The sequence below is a fragment of the Xiphophorus couchianus genome, chromosome 7, assembly GCF_001444195.1.
Source record: "Xiphophorus couchianus chromosome 7, X_couchianus-1.0, whole genome shotgun sequence".
Taxonomy (NCBI): domain Eukaryota; kingdom Metazoa; phylum Chordata; class Actinopteri; order Cyprinodontiformes; family Poeciliidae; genus Xiphophorus; species Xiphophorus couchianus.
In genome coordinates, this window is record NC_040234.1 from 30,985,526 (window position 1) to 31,009,078 (window position 23,553).

Sequence of the window (23,553 nt, forward strand, 5' to 3'; positions counted from 1 at the left end):
TGCTGCTGCATTGGCAATATCAGTAACAACATTTCTACAGGAAGCTTGGGAAACCATATTTAGAGATGTTTGTTTTTTCTGTAAATAAAAAAAATAGTCCAGCATTAGTAAAGCGAGCATAAAGCTCTCTATCAATTTTACTGTTTTAAGATCCATGCAGTGAACCTCCACATTTTCACGAGTTTTCACTGATGCAGATTTTTTCATTGCACATACCTAAAATATTTGAAAAACACCGCAGCTTTTGAAGCTGAAATACCTACAGTAAATACAATCTTTTTTGACTTGCTATTGGTTAGTATTTGCAAAATAGCCAATCCAGTAGTGCTGTTAATTTTACTTGGCACTGATTGGCTGTATCCCCAAGTGTGGAAATAAGAACGACTGTAGATGTTAGCTTTTGTTGTACACTGTTTCCACTATCCATATTAAAATATTAGGGGATGTTTAGTGTTTGAACTATTAAAATAGTCACTTATAAGCGTTTTTAGAAGAGGAATCAAAATATTCCCAGATTTTAACTATTTGTGGGTGACTGTGGTTAATAATCTTGCCAATGCCAGGGCTCCATTATATATGTTTTCTAACACTGGCATAATCACTTCATTTTGTATCTCAATCTTTCTGAATCTTTCTTTTGGTTGACTTTTTCCCAATAAATTTATTTCATTTTGTTCAAAGGTTATTAATTAAAATAACAATAGGACAAAGTGGAGTCTTCTACAGAAAAGCATTTATCACTGATGCATGTCTATTTTTACTGGATGGCTTAATTAAAATGTTAGCTTTCCCAATCTTATGGAATTTATTCTATCCAATATTCATTTGTTTTTTTCTTTTCAATTATTCTTATGTTTAATGTAACCAACCAACCGGAACCTTTTGTTGAACGAATGAATTAAAAAAAAAACAAAGGAACAATTGGGACCCAATAAGATGTTTTGCACTGTCATCAGGTGCAGCTTCCATCTGATTTCTCTCTAAATGCATTGTTTCAGAGTGATGTTTTGTGTTACTGCTGACACAGCACTTCTTTGCTGTTAGGCTGAAAGACCAAACACACTCACATGCACACACGCATAAAAAACTAGATTATGTGTCACTGTAATGCAGCATCCTTTTTTTTTTACACCGAGAACTGTGTGCACGCAACTTCTTTGAGACTGTATATTTTGTCTCTTGTGAATGTTTAAATACCCTGTAGATTAAACTACAGCATAGTGTCTAATTTAATGTCAATCAGTTATTTTAAAAATGTAAAATTTAAGCTGCATGGTGATAAAAAATGTGTGTGTGCATATTTTTAAATATGTGTGTTTTTACTTGTTTAGAGAAAATTTAAAAAATGGATGGATGGATGGCACTGCACATTTTATACAATCCAGAAAAGTCTAGAATTCAGTTTTTTCCGAGTTTGGAAAACTCAGAAAATACAAACATGGATATGCATATTTCTATTTTCAGTCTCTATTCTACCTAACTACCTTACAGTTTGTTTAGATTTTCTTTTATTGTTATTTGATATGAAAATGTACAGCCCTGATTCTACCTCCCTGTTCTCTCAAGCATGCCACTAACAAAGCAGAAATGCATGTAATTACTGCTACAATGTGTGTCATCTCTGCTATTAAATCTAGTTGTTCAGCTTCATTCACTGTCCAATGTTTAAATACACTGTAGATTAAACTACAGCATAGTGTCTAATTTAATGTCAATCAGTTGTTTTAAAAATGTAAAATTTGAGCTGCATGGTGACAAAAAATGTCATACACTTATCAGATCATGATTTCTCAGCCTGAACTATTATTTGAGTTTGTTACAGAATGTTTTTTACTGGCAATTTAGCAAAAACAAATATCCACAAACAAAGCACAGAGCAATATTCATTCATGATCCCTCAGAAGGCGTTGTTGTGCTCACAGAATATCCTGGAGCCATTCTGTTTTTTTTTTTTTTTTTTTTTTTTTTTTTTTTTGTATTTGTGTATATTGCTATTTTTCAGACTTTTCATAAATCACCTGATGTTCCACCAGCGCATTTTCCCCTCTTGCTCCAACTCGGTCCATGAAATTGCAAACTGCATCTCTAATGTTGCATATGACCTCATACTGTATGTGTATGATATGACTTTCTGCATTTTCATTATGTGTGGGTGAGTGGATATGTGTGCATGTGCATGACTCACAAGGGTGCCCAGAGTTCAGTGTTGATATGCTGTATATTTCCTGCGTTGACAGAGAGAATATTCATGAATTGATTGATGGTTTTGTTTTCTTTCCGGTTGCAAAAGAAGCAGGAAGAAAAAAGGAAACCGAAATAGATGCAGGCAGTGAGAGTGATCAAGGGATTGGAGTCTTCATCCCTGCAGTCCAAGTTTTGAAGTTGATGTTGGATGTACTTCTGTGTGAATGAACACATGGCTTTTTTGGCATCATCACCATAGGGATGATTGTTCAACAATAATTTCCACAATATGTCAACTTTGGTCAAAACACAACACCAGGAAACCAGTGTCATTTTGCCATCATTAATTTAAATAGTTTGTTTTGGTAGTTTAATATAAACAATAAATTCAGATTTTTACAGTTAGACTTTCTCAATTCATAAACCACACAGAAAAGTAAAACCAAAAACAATGTAAGAATAATTCATAGTTACACTGAAGACTTACTGTCTACACCTGTTGATCAGCTATCCCAAAAGTAACATATTTAGTGAGGCCTCAGTAACTGCTCTACTAGCTTTGTGCTTTTTAATAAAAGCAGAACTTAAACTTGATTTTTACGTCACTCTACACCAGGCAGATACTGCAGATAGCCGGCTGCAGTGTGAATGACGATATCCAAACTTTCTGAGGACTTGCAGATACAACAAATTCTATATCCAAAAGTAGCTTTTACTGGAACAACTTTCCTCCAATGCACTTGTTTTCTTGAATAAACTTCAGCAGCAACTTTCTGTTTCTGTTTTTTTTTACTTTTAGTCAGTGTGGGATTTTCCCTGCAAATGAAATCTACCTACAAGTTGTAAAGTTCTAACACTTTACCTTCCTCTATGTCAGAAAACAAAATCTATTGAGACACCCTGTCAGAGTGAACATTCAAAATATAGAGGTTGGAGTGTTCAGACAAACTGGAACAAAGAGATTTGTAAATATATATTTTTATCAATTTTCTCAAAATTTGTTTATCTGTGTGTGTTTGGCTTTATCTGTTTCTTGTGGACATCTACCTGCCCCTGCAAAGGTGCGCTCATACGCATTTTATTATGTGTCTTTGTGCAGCAATATGGACCGCATCCAGCTGCTAAGAAGAGAGTATCAGCAAGCAAGACGAGAAGGAATGGTGCCGCCGTATGAAGAACTGGACCTACGACGCAGAGGTCACGACAGTGACCCACACAGGGTACGTAGCACAATCACAACCTGACACTGACAGGTCAAAAAAATACACAAAAAGTATTTAGAGATTATCTAAAACACAGTTTTGAAATTACACTTCTGTAAATCTTTGGGATGTCTCCATCCCACTGTCTGTGAGTGGCATGCAGTGTACTATCTTACTCCATTTCAGGAATCAGAGTGATCACCGGCTTTACAGCGTCTGCCAAGTGATCAAGGCCCTTTAGCTGTCAGAGTCAGGTGCTCTTTGATGCGAACGGCTCCTGCGGGTATTGGGCCGATCACACTGATATGATCCGCTTTTCTCTAAGAATGACACACAGAGAAGATAAGTAGAGGTTTGAGTCACTTGTCATCCCGGAGGAATTGTTTTTCAAATCACAGACTGATAATCACATCCACACAAATCTACAGTCTACCTGAGTCACTCCTGAAAAGAAGAAATCTGCCTTTGATAAAGTAATATCACTGCATTAATAGTTACCTCCCGCACTCACACCAGGTGTCATTAGGAAGCTAATGAAGAGACGAATCTTGGTAACTTTTTCATAAAATCAAAATAAGCAATTATTGTTTGAAGGAAATGCATATTGTAGAGAGGCAGAGATTCATTTAAAGTCTGCGGTTTGAAGAAGCGAAGAATGAAAGTAATTACCTTCTGACCAACCAAATTTAATTCCTCCCGATGGAGCTACCGTTAGCGCTCTGTAGCCAGCTGATATCGTATCACAGTGGAATCAGTAAAATGAGTTTTTCAAGTCAGATCCTTCCTTTTTATTTCCACATGCTGTCAAACATTGTTAATGGTTGGTTTAAGGATGAAAAACCTCATGTATTAGCACTCAGAGATTTCATACCAGCTGTGTTATACAGAGGGTGTTTGCATAGTTGACGAAATACAAACCTTCTCATGAGAAGAAGCTTGAGGTTGCACACATCTTAAGGCAGCTCAAGAGCTTTGGAATAAGACAAAATTAATTTATCCAGCATGTTGTGTTACATGAACACAACTGGGCCCATTGCAAAGCCCTGGTGTTGATTAATCATTTAGTTTGATTGATTGCCCAGCCCTAAAAGGCACCATTTGTAATTAATGAGATTTTCATTATTTAAATGGGAAGCTTAGTTTTATCAGTTCTGCTTCTAAGCTCCCAGTTTGTATTGAGTTTTACTCAGGTGAGGCCTCTCTAGAATAACGAGTTGGTTGTGCATGCTTATGACTCTTGCTGTGTGTTATCTTACATTATGTAAATTACATATGAGTCTTGCTCTGAATATGGATACAGTTTGAGCTTGTAAATCAAGAAGTACAGTTTATCCAGACAGTGCTGCTTTGAGAAACCCACATATTATGAGGTTAAATATTGTAATTAGCACTGTTGCCTTGGAAAAAATAAAAAAATATTAAAATGTTTGTGTAAGTTTGTTTCAGAAACTACCAGGTTACAAATTATTTTATTGTCCTGTCCAGTTCCCAAAAAGTTTCCCAGGAAGTCTGTGAGGGTTACCTGTAGAGACTTGTAAGTTTCAGATATTATCCTTTCAGATTAAGGAAAGTAACTTAAGGAAAGTAACTTTTAAATTACTTAGAGAAATAAATTATCCGGCTTTACAGTTTGAAGTTTTACACTTATTAAAAAGAAAGAAAAAAATAGAAAGTGAGATCATAGGAGTAGCAGTTACCACTGCAACTAGCAAGCCCATCTCATTAAGGATGATTGATTTAGTAATTAGACCAAAAGTGATTATTTACCTGACTGGCTTTCTGTGCGAAGGGAAGTGGGGAAAAACAATGGTTATGATAGTGAGCTGGTGGCAAGCTAATTCAATTTCACTTTTATTGGTTTGTTTGCTTCTCCTTAGGACCTTTTTATTTTTTGGAAAGGGTTTAGAGAATATTTATGAGGAGTTAAAGTGATGGAAAGTTATTCGCAGACAGGGTGCACGAAAAAGGGAGAGATAAAGACCATCACAGAGAGAGTGTGAGCTCCTCCTATAACGTTGCCACGGAATATTGAATGTGTTTGCCTTTCTTCCCCCGTGGCTCCATTACCATTTCATTGATTCATGGTTATGGGTTAGCTGTCTCTGCTAGCAAAATTATGTTTGCCTAAAAACAATTATCAAGCAACAAAAGCCACACCACAACTTTGTTTCCAAGTGAGTGCATTCTGTGCTTGTGGGAGGATGTGTGTATTTTGGAAGACAACAACAGACTTTCTCCCTAAGGAGAGGGGAACTAAATCAACAGGGCGCTGTGCTGTTGTCACATACACGCACTCTTACACACAGTCCTACATAGAGGAGACTTTGTGGGAGCCAATTGTTGTTGTGGGCGGTGTGACACAGCTTTTAGTGAGGGATTTAATTATCTAGAACAGCTTTCGTAGAGTTTTTAGACTAGAAACGTGCTTTAGACTTAGATAGTTCATTTACAATCATTTCAATGCTAATCCCATTTTATTGTGTGATTTTCAAAACATAAACAACTTGAAAGAAGATGTAATGCTTTGTGAGGAGGATGTCATAGTATTACATTACTTACACCCACCTTTGAGTTTTTTACTGTCAAAGGACTGAAATAATATGATTTGAAACATTTTCCAAAAATGTCTGATAAGCAATAGACTTTCTGTATGTTAATGTATTTTATTATACTGTCAGACAGTGGTGGGGACACTTCCACTAATCCACTAGCTTGCTAATAGTTTAGATATTTTTTTTCTGTTAGCTATTTTGCTAACTTTTAAAGTATTTAGCGCACTTAGCTTCTTTCTAAAGCACTAATTTACTTGTATGTTTTGTAAACTGTCAGTTGAATAAAATACAATATCTGTGTTGATATTTTCATCATCAACTGTGAAGACTTTTCAAATAGTTGTTTTATATTTCTGGTCTTATTTTGAAGTCGGTAAAGATTGTTTACGCAGCAGTTCCATTCCCCCCCTCCAGTATTTTTGTCTTCATGTAAATTATACATTATTTAGATTTAAATTTAGAGCTTTACCATTAGCTTCTGCTGAATACTGTGTATGGCTTTAGGGTTAGTGAAACTAGTTTATTTCTAGACCTGATACAAAGCATCTCTTTCCTGGGAATTATATAAGAACTTTACAATGTCACTGAGAGGGCCTTGAGTGTATGTTATCAGTAGATAACTCATGGTTCAAACACATGTTTCACAAGTCATGGAGGAGGTCAGTCCTCAGTCTGATGCATTTTCCTTCCCACAAAGCTGAAATGTAGCCTGGGTGGAACCTGACCTTGAATGAATTACTTGAGAGGTAGAGAAATTCCTCCTGAGAAACCCTCAAATGCCTATGTCATGGCTTGCAATTTAGCCTCACTTTGCAGTTACTTTCAACAGCTCATGCTAAGTGTTAAAAATATGCCTCCCCAAGCTCGACAGATGCTGGGGATTGTGCTGAATTTGACAAAATCCTATATTTTCTCTCCCTGCCTGTCAAACTCCACAGCAACTGAGCTCATTCAGTTTCTCTCTGATGACTCTATCCTCTTCGTCACAGTTGCTAGGCCAAGCAGTTCACATGCATTTGCCTTTCTAATGTTGTGTTTGTTGTGTCGTCTCAACAAGCTCTCCAGTGGTAAACTGTTCCCAAAGAAGCAGCATTGTATTGTAGCTAAAATTTAACTTGGAAGTAGCTTTTATAACTTCGCTCTACAGACATTTTAAGGTATGTACAGTGGGAGATTTTGAAAAGGTTTTACTTTCTTGAATTAAAGTTTTTTAAATCGAACTTGTAAAGCTGGAATTTAAAAACAAATAAGGAAAACAGGTCATCGCTTTATCATTACTTTTAATAACAGTGGACAACAGTGCTTTGTAATTCCACGCTTTAATACTTCCAGGCCAAAAAAAAATATCTTCTTCTCTCCTCAAGTTGTGAAGTCAACATGTTTTAATTCACTTGCATTTCACCACCAACTCAAAAAAACAAGATTTTTTTTTTCCCCAACAGAAAACGCTCAAAAAACTCATAACATCAAAAACTATTGGCCACTTTTTAATGTTTGAATCAAAGCCAGAAAACAAAATCTGTGGACATATTACATATAGCTGTCTTCATGCGACTTAATAAAACATCTGAATGGTTATTAATGAGTCAGCCATTCTCAAAGGCTCTGTGTGCACCCACATTGTTCTGATGGACTATATCTCATGCAGCAGCCCCTCCAGTTGTGTAAAATATTCACATGAATGGATCTTTATTACTCTTCAGTTTTTCTCTAAAATACAATTTGCAAATGTCTCTTTGCCCTGGAATTATGTATGAACGTCTCCTCTGTGCCCATACAGAGGATCTTGTATCACATCCTGTTTACCTCGACTGAAATCCCTCTACGTTCAGAACCTTGTCCGGTCCTCTCCTGTGTGTACACAACCTTGTGTACATGTTGTTTTGTGTCTGCTTCCTTGTTTTTATGACTTTGCAGTTTTGGAGACTTTCCATGTGAAGGCTCATGTAATAGTTTCTTTTTGTTCAAGGTTTCAGTCCCTTAAAATGGGTCCAACTTTTTCTATAACCTTGCACCAGCAAGAAAGAGGTACACCATTGTGTGATTCACAATAGAATTAAGGAAAACTCCTGTACTCTGTTTTCATATGTCTGCAAAATTACATCATGCTTAAATATTCATAGAATTTCATTGTTTAGAGAATTTCATTAACTCCTCTGAGAACAAAAGGATTTTTACTGGACCGTGTTCCTGAAATTGTCGCCAGTAAAACGTTTCCATAAAGTTCATAGGAGTAAAATCTCTATTTAACAGAAAACATGGCTTATCTTGATTAGAGTATTTAAAACAAAGCTCGAGAGAAGCTTTAAATCAGACAGCACCGTTGTGGTATCGACACAGAGTATTTGTATAGTGAAGACAAAGAGCCTTCTTGGGATGATAACACAATTTAGTGCCGTGATCTGTGTGTATGTGGGTACATTAGTCACGAGTATCAAACAACCAAGAGCCATGACTAACAATGAACACAGTTTTTCCACCATGCAGAAGCATAATAACACATTGTGAGTGCAATAATATATTACTGTTTAGTTTAAAGTGCAGGTCGGTGGTAACAGAGTTTACTTTATAAGATATTTCTAACAGGATTCCTACGCAGTCTCGAAATGTCTTATATTTAAGATGGTTTGAGGTTTGTAAGTAAGGAAAAATCCACTCATCTGTTAATCCATTCACTCCTTCATCTGCCCAATTATTTATTTATCTCGTTGTCCATCCGTCCATACTTATGTCAGCATGTTATCACAACAAAGCTTCTCCATGGCCTCCATTGATGTCCTTTGCAACCGTTAAGAGGATCATTTTAGTTTGTCTGATACGCTCAGCAGTTCCACCAGGTGTTTGCTAATTGCTGCTGCCACTAGTCTAGTGGAGCTGCATGGGGGAATCTTGCCCTGTGTGGTTGGAGTTCGGCTGGGGACTGGAGCGCCAAGGCAGACATTTGGGTAAATACATGGCGCATTGTGTGAGCTGGTGTTAAGGCCCCTGCAAATGGCTGCCATGGGATTTTCAAAGATTCCTCAAACATGCATGAATGACTCAAAGCAACAATTCGGATCTCTGTTTGGCGTAGTAAAACTATATGATATGAAGCTCAAAAAGGTGATTTTGCATTATGCAGACCTCTTTAATAGTAACAGTGGAAACTCTAGTACTACCGCATAAGCTAACATTCTTTGTGTTCCTTATCGTTGCTCTTGGGGGATGCAACCAATCAGCTGCAAGGGAAATAAATGGTGCTCCTTTATAAGCTGTTTGCAAACAAACTGCAACTGAAACCTTCTGTGAACTTTTTTTTCCTTCCCTTATCTTAAGTTTAAATTTGTTATCTTCAATAAATGATATCTGGAGGAGGTCAGGTAGATTTAAGTACCTCCTCACATCTGTACCAAAAGTATGGATTAGTTTTCATCTGAGGAAGGATTGTGGAGACAGTAGACTTTTCCTTCAGAAACCAGCCTGCCATTCCTAAATTTGTCTGTTGATGAATTGTACTTTAAAATAAAACACAAGAAAATCTCTGCATCTTTTAACATGTCTATTGACTCTTGTTTTACGATTTATGATTAGGCCTTTAGAATTAAAGTTTGTGTGCTGGTGTACAAAGCCATTATAACAATGTGTAGAATCTGAGCTTGCTGGCAGTGGTGGACAGAACATGTGGGACGGAATTTACAGCTGCTAGTTTTAGTCACAGGTTCTGCTTGAATAAAAACCCTTTTGTTAGAAAAATGCAGTAAATTTGTTCCTTATGAATATGCCACAGGCCTCTAAAACCATACATTTTCTCCTTGCAACGAAATGTGCATGCAGTTAGATTTAGTTCTCATGCTGGGAGCAAAAAATAACCATTTGCCATCCCTGTTTTCACATACACATACACAGGTGCACACACAAAACCCTTTTTTCATGACCTCGAAGCAGCTCATGTGATTTCAGCCTTTATAAAGCTGAAAAAGCCAGGCTACCTTGCGTGTTTTATTGGTGGACAGGCAGGGGATTAAACCCCCAACTTTCTATTAACAGAAAGAGACTGCAGTAAACCTTGCAGCTGAATGCGGCTGGGTTAAGTGAGACATTTATGTTTCACATAAAAACTGTTTTTTAGCTCCCCAAATATCCATGGGTTTCTCCATTACCTCCATTCTATTAGTTTTCCATCATATTCTGTTTAGTTCATGGTCTTCCAGCATTATTTCTTGTTGTTTCCTATTTCTCTCTCTTAAGCAAGAGGTTCATCCTATTTGTTCATCATGTTTTTCCATTAAATATGGCATTGGGATTGAAAGGCTTTTGTTGGATGCTTTAGAAGACTCATTTCATGTGTGTCCATCATTTTATGTATACTTTATACTCTAAAGTATTTGGGCATTGTGGATGAGGGAGAACTGAGCAGTGTATGCTGCCAGGACCAGAACAAAGAAAAAACTACTAAAGAGAGAACAGCAGAGTTATATTCTCCAGTTTTCCTCCACTGTTCCAAGCAAGGCTATATTTCTACTGTGTTATTAATGCCAGATCTGTGTGATCATAAATCTACTGGAAAATACTGTACCATTTACCCAGTCACCAGACTGCATTGTTTGGCAGCCGGCACACGCAAAGCTTGGAAAACATTTTCACTATTGATGGTTTGCAGGAGAATTGTTTCAAAATGGCCTAATATGTAATTATTTTACTCCTTTTGCATTAATAGCCTTACATACCCATATGCACATATTAAGTAATAAACATACAGTCATTATCACAATCATTTATTCAAGCAAACACAAATGGTTGATTATGATATCATATGGACTATATTAACTTTTTAAACGTACTACCTCTATTGCTTATATTTTGAAAAAAAAAAAAAAAAAGCAATGTTGAAAACAATTTTCTTTCACTCTATCTGAATGCAGCCTCTTTAAAATTCACTGCCTTTTTTATACTAAGAAAGCCTTTTGTATAACAATTTACACAATTGTACAAATTGAATTCCTGGAAAAGAATCCATTTAATTTTGTCATGTGACAAGTCAGCATATTTCCAGAAACAGCAGAGTAAGGCTTGTAGTCCTGTGTTGGCTTCAGTGAATGCGAAAACTGACTAAGTGCATAAAGGAAAAAAATGCATCAGACTTGTTTTCTGTTAAGTAGAGATAGAAATGGGTAAAAGACAAACTAAGAAAAGAAAGACAACCTCAATCACATATGAGCATATACTTTCCCTGTTAATACCCTTTCATTTTCTCACGTTACAACCACAAACTTCTCTGTACTTATTTGGTCTTTTTTGTGATAAAAGTAGAGTAAAGTGGAGAGAAAATGTTGAATGGTTTTCAAGCTGTTTTACAAATAAAACTCAGAAAAGTGTGAACTGGACACCTAGTAGGCTAGAAACTACAACAGTTAAAAAACACAAATACTTGTGACACCCTTTAAAAATCCTTATAATTGACTATTTTGATAGTTCAAACTGAAAATATACCTTAATATGTATCAACATGCCCAGTGAAAAACCATCTTAGCACTACTGCAAAAGCTAACATCTACAGTCTTCCTTATTTCAGCCAATCAGTGCCAAGAAAAATAAATGCCGTTCCTTCATTGGCTGCTTTGTAAACATCAACTTATAGCGTGTCAAGTAGCATTGCACTTAGATATATTTTGCCTTTAATGTTTTAAATATGCTCTATGGAAAAATACATAAATTAGCAGCTTGTGAATAATTTGGAGTAATGTTACACAAAAAAAATCTGTGAATACTGGACCACCAATAGGCAGGGGTTCACTATGCCAAACAATTTTGTTCAAACCCCCATTACTTTGATACACCAAAATGAAATCCGCCTATACATAGTTTAATCTTGGTATTAATCAAGCTGCTTTGTGAATACTTTAGGGGTTTATTAAAAGACATTTAAAAAAATATATCTGCATCATAAAATGTAGAGCTTCACTTTATGTCAAATCATAGTCAACATCTTAAAATCAGTATGTGCAATATCTCGACCACAAAGGACTGCTTCAATGCAGTATTTGGTTTGATATTATATTTAATATGTCACGCATTGTTGCTTTACATATGTATGACGTATAATTGGCCAGTGGCCAATATGATAAAGCTTATGTAAAATGATAGTAATGTCATGCAATGATACAAGTAGGACAGAATCAAGAGACTCTGGGTTAATTGTAATTCTAGTTATCACAGTTTTGAACAGAATGTTTTCCATATATTGTGCAGCCTTTCAGGAAGACCAAGGAATGCACCAGAAAGATTAGAGAGAAAGTTGGGGTGAAGTTCAAAGCAAGATTAGTTTATAAAACAAGGTATAATATGAACATACAGCCAGAACTGCAAAGGAATGGTTTAGATCACAGCATATTCATATCGAAGATTGTCCCAAAGTCGAGACTTAAATAGAGCTGGAAATTTATTGCAAGGCTTACAAGCTGATGTATGTTGACATTCTCCATCCCATCTGACTGAGCCTGAACTTTTTTCCAAAGAAAATTGGGTAAAAAAAAAAAAAGTATCCAATGTTGAAAGCGGATAGAGACATGTCTTTAATGTCTTGCAGCTGGAAATGTAGGCACAGGTGGTTCTTCAAAGTATTAAATTAAGGGGCACCCAAATATAAATGCCATACATTTTGATTCTTATTTCATTTTTATTCCACTTTGTGTTGATCTATTGCATAGAATCCCATTAAAATATACTAATGTTTTTAGTTATGATGTGACAAAATGTGAAAGAGTTCAAGGGGTGCAGCTTTTAAAAAAACAATGAGTAAAGTTTCAGTGCGGTGTTCATGAATTTGCTCTTTGCAGTCAGAGAGCTCTGTGAGATCACACAGTTTATCCAAATACTGTTTCTTATGTTGTCCTTATAAGGACATGAAGATCATAGGAACAGTACAAATATGCTGAATCAAATGGAACAGAAAGGAAACTGGGCAGATGTTCCAGACAGGGCAGCTGCGAAGCACAAAAAGATTGAAATAAAGAGAGAAACAAAAAGGGGCATAAGAAGTGAAGCATCTAAACGTAAAAAAGGTCCCATGTACTACATTCATTCCTTGACAACATCTTTGTGTTTACTCTACAAACAATCTAATGTCACTGCTCTATGTTTATGTTAATGTACATGAAAAGTAGACATGATAGGATCGGTGTTAACCTACTGGACCAGTGTAAATTTTCCCAAACTAGCATTTACAGAGAGACTTACAGTATGTTAGACATCCACTCAGGATCTCAACCAGGGAAGAAGTACAGCATAGCCCTGTAATGTTTCTCTGTCTGATCTTTCTACAAAAACATGGTTGTTCAACAAAACTGACATGCTAGATTTTGGCATAGGTTTGCGTTCCAGTAAGACACAAAACAGACACAAACGTGGAGTCACAGTTCAGACTCAAATCCAGTTGAGAATCTGTAGTTAAATTTGGGAATTGCTCCTGACACATGATATTCATCCAATCTGTCTATGCTTGAGATGTTTTGGCAAGATAAATAGGTAAAAGTTGTAGTCTGTAGATATTCAAAGTAGGTATACAGCAAAATATTGTAATTTTTACTGATAAAAAATGGTTCTGCAAAATACACTGTTGGTGTGTGACTACATATTTATATAAATGTTATTTTGCAAAGTAGAATTGGACAAATTACAGGTCTCTAGGTGTGAAAATACAGTTTGATTCAGGATTGGCCACGTTGGCTAAGACTACCTCGTCATTATTCCTCATTAGAACGGCAGTGCTCCAACTTGGTTGTAACACATTTGGTTCCACTGCTGCAAACCGCTGGAAAATTGTGGATAAGTTGATTGCTGGAAAACTAAAGAAGGTTGTGAGCTTTCAAAACTGGAGCGTAGATATAAAGTGTACATTTTCCTTTGCCAAGGAGAAGCTCTGACATTCTAAACTCCAGACTTTAAATTCTCAGTGTGATAGGTACTTGTGATCAACAAAAAACACTTTGTAATTGTGGATATGAAACCACATTCCTGGAGGTCATACTGACTTCTGACTGGACTCTGAGATTTGATTGCTGCACCAAATGTGCCAAATTGAACAAAGTGCAGAGAAACACCCTTTACCTACATGATTTTGTACTGCACACAAGCAAATAATTTTCTCCTCCAAAGAAAGACTAAAGGGCCCAGCATGGTTGGACCCACGTCTAATTGTCGATACGCGGTCATGTGGTGTTAAGATGTTTGTTTTGCACAGACCTTTCATGGTCCACAAGACACACCCAAGCTTCCCCTCCAGCTGCAGTGTACGTCATAGTGTTTTGTCGTGTGTGGTTTACAACAGGATAGTAAACAAAGCAGTCATGGCAAGTTCACAACTTCAGAGGAGGAAACAATTGACGAGCGAGTTATATACTTCCGTACATACTTCTTCACGCCCTCGAACAATTGCTCCTCAAAATCTGCTCTCTGACTGAAAAACCACAGTCCTGACTGTCTGTGCTACTCGACGATCCATCCCGCCTTGCACAGATAGTCTGAACAGCGACTCAGTGCTGTTTTCCGCATAAATGCACACACCCATTAAATTCAGACCAATCAAACAATAAGGGAAATAGGGTAAGGTTGCTAGTGAGTTGACAGGAAGGGACAGACACCATGAGCCTGCGAACAAAATGACGCAGTTTTCATCATGCAGTGTGGCTCATGGAAGTTCACAAGGTTCCTCGGCTGCAGTAACATTATTAAGGCCTTCACACAGATTTATTTTTTTTCCCCAAAAATTTGGCACAATCCAGCACTTTCAAGCAATCTTAGTGATTTAAGAGGCTGAGTGAAGGTCATAATATGGTGAGAAGCGCTTTCTTAAGTTGATTCTACAAGGAACGTCTGTGAGTCTCTCAAGTGATGGAAATATGTCTGCAGGTATGCGTGCTCATTCTTAGTAAGGAGATACGTGTTGGCATTTCATAAAAACTTCTGCAAATTCTCAAGGAATAACCACTCTGAGTCTGGGTCTACCCCGCCAAGCCTCACAACCTGCTTTTGCTTTTCTCTGGAAAAGTGTAGACAGAAACCTGGTGTCGGTGTAGATATTCTGACACACTAACAGACACACTCATCATCTGACTCATGTGGTGATAAAATACACCTAATGATGTTTGACATTCTTTCTAAAAGTGTTGGTTAACTGTTTTTAAAAACATCTGCCATTAACACGTGCACATTTTTCTTAAAACAATTTATGAAATGCTTAAAGCCAATTTGAAAAGTATCAGTATAGTCTAAATCACATTAAAGTTGTGATCTTGTTTTGTTATCTGCAGTCCCATTGCCAAACATGGTGTGGAACCTTTTGTGCAATCTTTCATAGTAAATTGACTCAATATAGATATCTGAATTAAGTTCTTTAGAGGGTGTCAGAGTATGTACTGCCAGCTGGATGGAACAAGGTGTAATGGTGTGTAATATGAGGAAATGAGAACAATTTGAGGAGAAAGTGAAGTCAAACTTGGAAAAATAAAACGGGAAGGAATGAAAAGAAATAGAAAAAAGTCTAAGAAGATCAAATAATCAAAACTCTGAACTCTGGGAGCGGAGAATGGTGAGATGCTGAGATAGATAAAATCAAGAAAAGGCAGATGGAGTGGAAAAAGTGAAATGGAAAATGTAAATGAGCCAGATGGATTAGGGGGGAAAAAAAGACTAAAATAGGGGGAGTTCTGCATTGGGTCATTATGGAGGAATGTTAATATGATTAGTGAATGACTGACCTCGCTGTCTGGAACTGGTGCCTGGTTGGTCTGATGACTGCTGAACGTCTGTTTCACACACACACACCCTTGCGCACCCCCGCACACACACCCTAAAATACAAGGATGAATGCTTACATCAGACACACACACCCCTGCAGATGCAACACACACAAGAATGAATTCATGCTCCCACATTCACTGGAAAGCAGACAGAAAGGCAGAATGAGTCAACATGCCATAACTTATCTTCTGTTTTTAAAAATCCCTAAAAGTCTGCCTCCAGGGTTTGGGTCAAGATCTACAAGTAATAATTAATCTTTACTAAATAGGTTCTCAAATCACTACTTCTGTAATTTCTTACTAGAGTAAAAATACTGCTAATCCCTTTCTACATAAGAGATACTATTGAACAAAATTGTGACACCAGTTTAATTTGTATTTATTAAACTTAAAAACCTCAGGAAGTCTGCTGCACCAAAGAACTTGGAGTAGACAAAAACACCTTGCCTAAAAAGAATAGTGTGTTATTCACTGACAAATGAACAAAGAAACAATAAAATTGAAAGAAAATAACATAGCCATTGTATATTTGCCTAACTGAAACTACAAGATAATCCTCAGACTTTGGTTTTAATTTATCTGTCAGAGGTATGCAAAGATTCCTGGATTCACTTTTTAATTATATTCTGCCAAACACCTACGCTCTGCTTCTGCTTTTCAGGTTTAAAATAAACTATATTAAGATGACTTGTGGAAATATCAAAATGTCCTTCAGTTTTATAACAAATAAATCAAGTTTAAAACTTTGTAAATACTTTGTACAGTAGTCTCCATCTATTTTCAGTTCAGTACTTATGGATTCATGTATTGGCAGGTTTTTCTGTGGAATGTAACTTCTTAGTCATTTGCAGACAACCCGTCTATTCGCATATTTCTTTATGAGTACAATTCTCCTTTGCATGTTGGCTACTGTTTGCAAGTAAAGAACTGCCATTCATTTTATTCTCTGCTGATTGAGCGAAAATAAGGAAGACTGTAGATATTGTCTTCTCTGGTAATGCCAAGAACATTTCCATTGTGCATGTCAACTCATATTAAAGTATAGACAGTACTAACATGGGCCTCGTTCGATATTCACAGATTTTAGTTGTAATCCCAAATCTTTACAAATATTGAGAGTCTACTGTAATTTAAGCAAAAGAAATCCTGGGATTGATTCGGTGCACTGTGTTTATCATTGGTGGCCGCTGCAACGTAGGCCAAACAGACAACAACTTGTGTTCATACATATAACACCATTTTTTCATCTTTTGCTGAGTTTTGTTGATGTGGGCACACTAGCTGTTGTTTCTCAAGTACGTGTACATGAGAAGACACTGTATACTGCTGTTTATGTATGAGTAAGCAAAGATAAAGTGTGTTTGTGTGTACTTAGAGATTGTGTGTGTGCACCTCTTGAGGTTCTGGGAAAAACTTCTTATGCTAAATAAGGTGAGTCATCTGATAGATAAGAACTGCTGAGGGAGAGAGGGAAGGAAAACAGTTGGTGAAGGGAGTGTAGGGAAACCTTTTTAAAAGTCACTGAGTTGCACAATATGAGGAGATTTAAGAAACTCAAGAGATGTAAGGCGAGGCACAGAAAAAAGATTGTTGACTTAAAGTCTTTGCTGAAGAAAGTGCTGCAAGGCTCAGAGGAGTAAAATCTTTAGGAACAGCTGGAACACCAACATATTCATTTAGGTTTTTGGTGAAGTAGTCAAATGTGTAGTTAATCATTTTTATAAGCTGTACCATTTAAGCAAGTAAAGAACTTGCTTTACTTGCAAGGTTCATACAGTATGAGCAGTCCAAAAAGTATGATTCAAATTGATGTGGACATTTTTAAAAATCCCCATTGCCAATAAAACGTAATTGTAAAGCTAATAAAAAAACAGAATCCATTGTTTTTCAAAAGACATTACATAATATCAATATTTTTAATACAGACATGTGGTCCAACTAAAACTATTTTCATGTACTATATATCCACTTTTTTTTTTTTTGCTCTGTGGCATTGCACCTGCCTCCACCTCGTTTGCACTGTTGATCTCTCTCATCTTCCTCTGAATTATACTTTTTTTATTAATATTAAAAAGCAAATAGCCATAATTTTTGCAGTTTTTACAAGATAATTTTTTGCATTCTATTTTACAAACAAACAGCTCAGAGCCAGTAATTAATGCTTGGCACAAGCTGGTACCTAACCATCTGAAGCTGCGTTACCTGGGCAACAAGCACATTTGTGGGATGCAGAACTCTGTAATCTTGAAGACTGATCCACTGACTTTTTATGCAAAGCAGCAAAACTTTCACTCATCAAAAGCAAAGCAGTCCCATCCATTCACCTACTTGTTGCTACTCCCTGCTGGTCACCTGGATAAAAATAGTCTCTTACACTTTTCCATGCTTACAAGAAAGAAAGTTAAATCGTTGCTGTTATAGTTTTGGTACACATAGCATAACAAAATGAATCAACGCCATTCATCTTAGATTCACATCAAGATGAAACGGTTCGAGTCTGCTGACATCATTAACCAGCAGACATTATGCTGGATTTGTTGGTGTTGTTTTGTGAAAAATAAAGAAACAAGTGTACAGTTGAAATGCTGGGAAGTTTTTGCTACAGATAATAAGTGAAACTAATTATCTGTCTATCCCTTTCATTTTTCTAAAACTATTTTTCTTTATATCAGTAAAATTATAACTTTTCACAAACACAAATTCTTATGATGTAGCATGAAAAGCATTTTATAAAATCTTTTTTTAATAGTGAAATTATCCCTTTTTCCTTTTTAAGCTCAGATAAGATAGTATTGGAAGTTCTGCTTTATCTGGTATTTCATAATAAAAACTAAACTGAAAATGAAACCCTAATGGCTTGGTCTTGCTTCTTCTTAAATATTGTCAGAATAACAGTATTTAAATGGTACAATGTTCACTGAGAACTCTTTAGCTTAAAGTAATATGCACATATGACTCTTCTATTAAATATGGTATGTTGTGGTTTAGCCATGTGGATTTTTATCCTTTTTTTACCATTGTTGACATTCAGCCATTGGTTCTTTCAAAAAGGAGAGATTTGTTTCTGCTAACTAAGAAGCATCCAGCCTCTTCATTGAAGATGTCTCAATAATGTTTGGGAGTTACAGCCAAGTCCCTCACACTGCCTTTCTCACTCACACACACACATGCACACCCCAACAGACTTCTACCCTCAGCCCCCTCCTTTCCTCTCTGTCCTCCCATCTGTGGGTTCAGATGAACAGAAGTCTCCTGGGGCTTTTCATTGGCTGAGCTCCACGCTAAGAGGCGAGCTAATTGGCCAGCTGGGGCCCGGACGTTTGTTGGAGACAGGGCATTGGCCAGAATTAGGATCAAGTGACAAGTCATTGGTCATATCGGGTTAGTAACCTGGCAACATTTTATGCTCTCTCCCTTGAGAAATCCTGGTAAGCGATTAAAAAACTAATTTTCAAGAACTCTTGACCATAATTTGATAACAGCTTTCTATTAAAAATTATTCATTTGCAGCATTTTGGTAATATAAAAATGTGTGTGCATGTTGCAAGTCCTTGCAGCTTTTGTGTGAATTTGCAAATAACCCTCAATGATGAGGTTCCTAATTGTTGGAAGGACTCAATCACCTTCATCTTCACCAGATTATTAATCCAAACAGCCCAGTTATCATAGCCAACTGGTTACCATGGCAAGCACAAGTGAATGGATGTAGGATTTTCTTTTCTCCTCTTTCTTTTTGTTAGTCTTTTAGCAAGCTGGGGAAAAAGATTGATCGTGATGTTTTATTAGTTTTCATTAACCATTTAAATTTGTTTTTAGTCTTTTCTTCTGCATTTACAGTTTTTCACCTCAAGCTTCCCCTTTTATGTCCTAGAAAAAGTTTCATTTACAAATATTCTGAAAAACAGGAATACATTCAAAAGATCTGCAAAAATATCATGTGTAACCTCTGTCCAATGTCAGACTGCAGTTTAGAAGAACAGCATTTTGTCACAGCAGCACCATCACAGTTATACTACTTTTCAACTATTTCACAGTTGATTGTCTTTGTAAGATGTATGTTTCTATGCTCAAGAAATCAATAAAGTTATGGTCATTCAGAGTGATTTATAAACTTGAAAAAGACAATTTATTTAATATGACACATCTAAAGTAGCTTTTTTTTTATTTTGTGCAGCGGAAACCAAAATTGTATATACACCACATAAAACACAAATACACACTTTTTTCTATCTTTGTCTGATGTTATATCAGGCCAATCTGTTCTTGTTTTAGGTTAGTTAGAGTTACCAATATTACCTCTATTTACTAAATACCACATTGACAGCAGGAATATGTCAGAGATGTATTTTAGTGTCTTAAAAATTCAGTCTTACATACATTTTCTCAGTATTTGGTAGGATTGCCTATGAACTGCATGACTTGATTCAAATGTGTTAAGGTCCCTTCCACAAGCTTCTGACAAACGTATGCAGAGGTCTGGATCATTCCTTCTGACAAAACTGTTGAGTCAGGTTTTGCTTCCACTGGCTTTTTCAGATCTACCCACAATTCTCTATAGGACAGAGACCAGGGCTTTGTGATGAATTAGAATTCAAAAGCACAAAACCTTGTTTACTTTGTCACAGGGTATTTATTTCATCTACTGTAGGTTTTATTAGAAAGCTTTATGTGGTAAAGTTCAGTAAATTTTAGTACTTAGGATTTTTCCAACTTGTTCAAGAGGTTTGACATTGTAAAGCCTTGCTGAGTTGACATAAGTCAAAAATGTTCTTTATTCCTGGTTTTATTTTCGTTTGTGGAACCACTTTGGATTCACTGAATCCAAAGTGACTAGGGGTCTGAGTGACTGCTCAGACCCCTAGTAAAGTTATTTTTTTCCCCCTAAAAGTACGTCATTGTTGCAAAATGATGTGTTAGAAGTAACTTAATGTTGTTTTTGCTGCCTAAACAAACCATACAAAAAAAATTCTTACCTTTTGCACAACTTAAACCTCTATTAATTTCATGACTTCAAAACAATAGTACTTTTTTATTTTTACCCTCTTGCTGTCCTTCATAGTGGGTTAATATTGATCCACTTCCAACTTTTCTGTTATTAAGTAGTGGATAGGGAGCTAATCCAAAGGAAATGAGAGGTGAAGGTTAGTCACCAAGGATTAGTCTGGTCCCAGGACATCAAACGTTCCATTCCCACCCAGGAGATAATCATAGCCACGTTGGCCAGGAAATTAAGTGGCTGCCTTCTGGAGGGTTTCCTAATCCCTGTCCTGTTCTCCTCTTACATTTTCCTCTCTTTCCCAACCTTGGCGCTTTTTTCTAGGCCCGTTCAGCTTTTCTGGCCAACCTCACCTTTGACCCCACCTGGACCAGAGCTAAACCCTTGCCATGGTCAATCTACAGCATATTGCTTATTTCTGCAAAAAAATGTCTATCTTCATTTCTTGGGTGATTTTTGATGGATGACCCTATCTTTTTTTTTTAAGTAATAGCTGATGCTTCGGCCAAGCACAAGGTTTATGATCGATTGAAAACTGTGCAGGGATGTGTTTTTATTCAGGAACAACCTTAACTATTTAACCTTCAGTGAGTAGTAGCATTGATACTGAAATGCAAGTTGTTTACATAAATATATGTACAGTAAGTAGTTCAACACAACTAATATAATCCATAAGTTTCTACAAATCCTATTCAAAAATTCTTCAACCCTTTTATGAAAAGCATCTTTTGAACTTTGTGGTCAAAGTTACAGAAAATTGCTAAAATGTCATCATACCATTTTGATGGTGTAATGTTCACTAAAGATGATGCCAGAAAAATCCATTGGGTCACAGGAATTTTTTTCTGTGTAAATAACTCTCCCTTACCTGTTGCTGTACACCGTTGGTCTGCTAACTGAAAGACAGCTACTAGACTTTTTGCCTTCATTTAACCAAAAATAATTTGACTGATAATATTTCAAGTGCCCTAAAACAGAGTCATGGTGTGGAAACTAAAGGAGTGTTAGTCATTGGTCCTGGGGTGACATTGTTTTAAAGTACAGAGGGTGAGCTATTAGCTGACTGACTTGTTTATTTTTTTACTTTCTTTTCTATTTAATACCATTTTACTTAATGTTATCATACTATGAGAATCTCAAACAACTCTCAAACTGCTCTTAGTATAGCATTTTTTTGGTGTTTTGACCTTATGGAAATATGATAGCCAGTTTCTTCTGGTACCGTTCCTGTGGAACCTCATGTTCTTAGGTTTACATGGTCCAACCAGCACATTAGTGGCATCCATGCTTCATGATGGATGACATGTCATTTTCCCTCAGGATTTCCTGATACTTGATTAAATTGAGGTTTCCAGTGCCAGAGGAAACAAGCATTCCCAGAGCATCACTGAGCTTCTTTCTAGGCATGGTGTTCTTTACAGCTTATTCTTTATTCTTCCTCTTTCAGACATACCACTGATCAATAGATCCAAAAAGTTTCAATAAGGAATCCTAAAACCTCTTTGGCTTATTTATGTACTTGAGAAAAAAAATTGGAGTGTAGACATATTGGAGTAATGCACCTACAAGCTTTTAGTAGGTGCATTACTATGAAAACTGAGATATCTGTGGCTGCTTCCATAAAGACTTTCTGCAGTTCTTTTGCCATCAGTTGAGGATTTTCAACCACCTAAGGAATCTGGTGGACATTGTTGGTAGCCTTTTTTGTTTTATTTCGTCAGGTCAGCATAGCCACTTTTCCTTTAACTTTAGACTCCTGGGGGCGTGCTGTGATGGCGCAGGGGGTTAGCACGCCCCACGTTTGGAGGCCTTAGTCCTCGACGCGGACGTCGCGGGTTCGACTCCCGGTCCCGGCGACCTTTGCCGCATGTCTTCCCCCCTCTCCTCACCCTCCTTCCTGTCTGCCTACTGTAGAAAAAATAGGAGCCACTAGCGCCGCAAAAACTCTTCGGAGAAAAAAAAATAATAACTTTTTTTGAAATATTTACTCCCTCTTCTGGGATTTTTTAAATTGCTTTCTTTGTGCCAAGCAGTGATTTCTTATTTCTGATTTTGGACATTGTACTTGAATTAGTGACACACAAAGTTATTGCTAAGAGTCCTGGTATCTGAGGTGTTCTAACTTAAGCACTCCTGAATCAATTAATGGAACTCATTATTAGTTATTTTTAGTTGCTTCAAGTACCTGATGCCTGATTTGGTTAAAATACTTATATAATATTAGTTCTGTTTAAATATCTAAGCTGCTTTTGTGTTGGTTCTTCCGTTCAAACAACTGAAACATTTTGAATTTCACCAAAAATAAATTAATATATTTTTATGGAAAATAGGCATTCATCACATTTTATAAAGATAACTCTTGAAATATGTAAAGCATGCGTTTCATTATGGTTAATCAGCTTTTCAAATTCTGAGAAATTTAAAAGTTGGCTCTTACCAGAGGAGGTTTCTTAGGGGTCATTAAAAGTAGGCCAGGAATGGCTTAAGGTTTAAAGATTCCCTATTTGTCTGCATTTCTTCTCTGGTAGGAACCACAGTAAGAACAAATCACTGCCGGTGCTTCGTGTATGTGCCGCTTTATGTGTTTATATCTGGCAATGTACTCAGGTCCACATGGTAAATGAAAGCACAGCATAGCAAAGGGATTTTTTCTCACTCTTTGCCTGCCATGTCATCGAGTACAAAAGAAAATGCAGCCTCCATTTTTCACACTTCTTAGTCCCCATTTTCTCTTTATTTCTGCTGCCCCTGCTGTCATCTTTTCTCAGATGAAAGCAGCACATAGGCAGATGTTAATCATTTGTTGGCTCTGTGTTATTGCATCACTTGATCTCTGCGAAATG

At 36.6% G+C, this 23,553-nt stretch overlaps 1 protein-coding gene across 3 annotated transcripts in view; it reads left to right on the forward strand.

Moving 5' to 3' along the window:
* Window positions 1-23,553, forward strand: part of LOC114148216 (partitioning defective 3 homolog B-like) — a 210,161-nt gene that overhangs the window by 144,832 nt on the left and 41,776 nt on the right. For all 3 annotated transcript variants that reach the window (XM_028023309.1, XM_028023311.1, XM_028023310.1), the window contains exon 22: window positions 3,284-3,404. In XM_028023309.1, coding sequence (XP_027879110.1) covers window positions 3,284-3,404 — 121 coding nt within the window. The remainder of the gene's footprint in view (window positions 1-3,283; window positions 3,405-23,553) is intronic.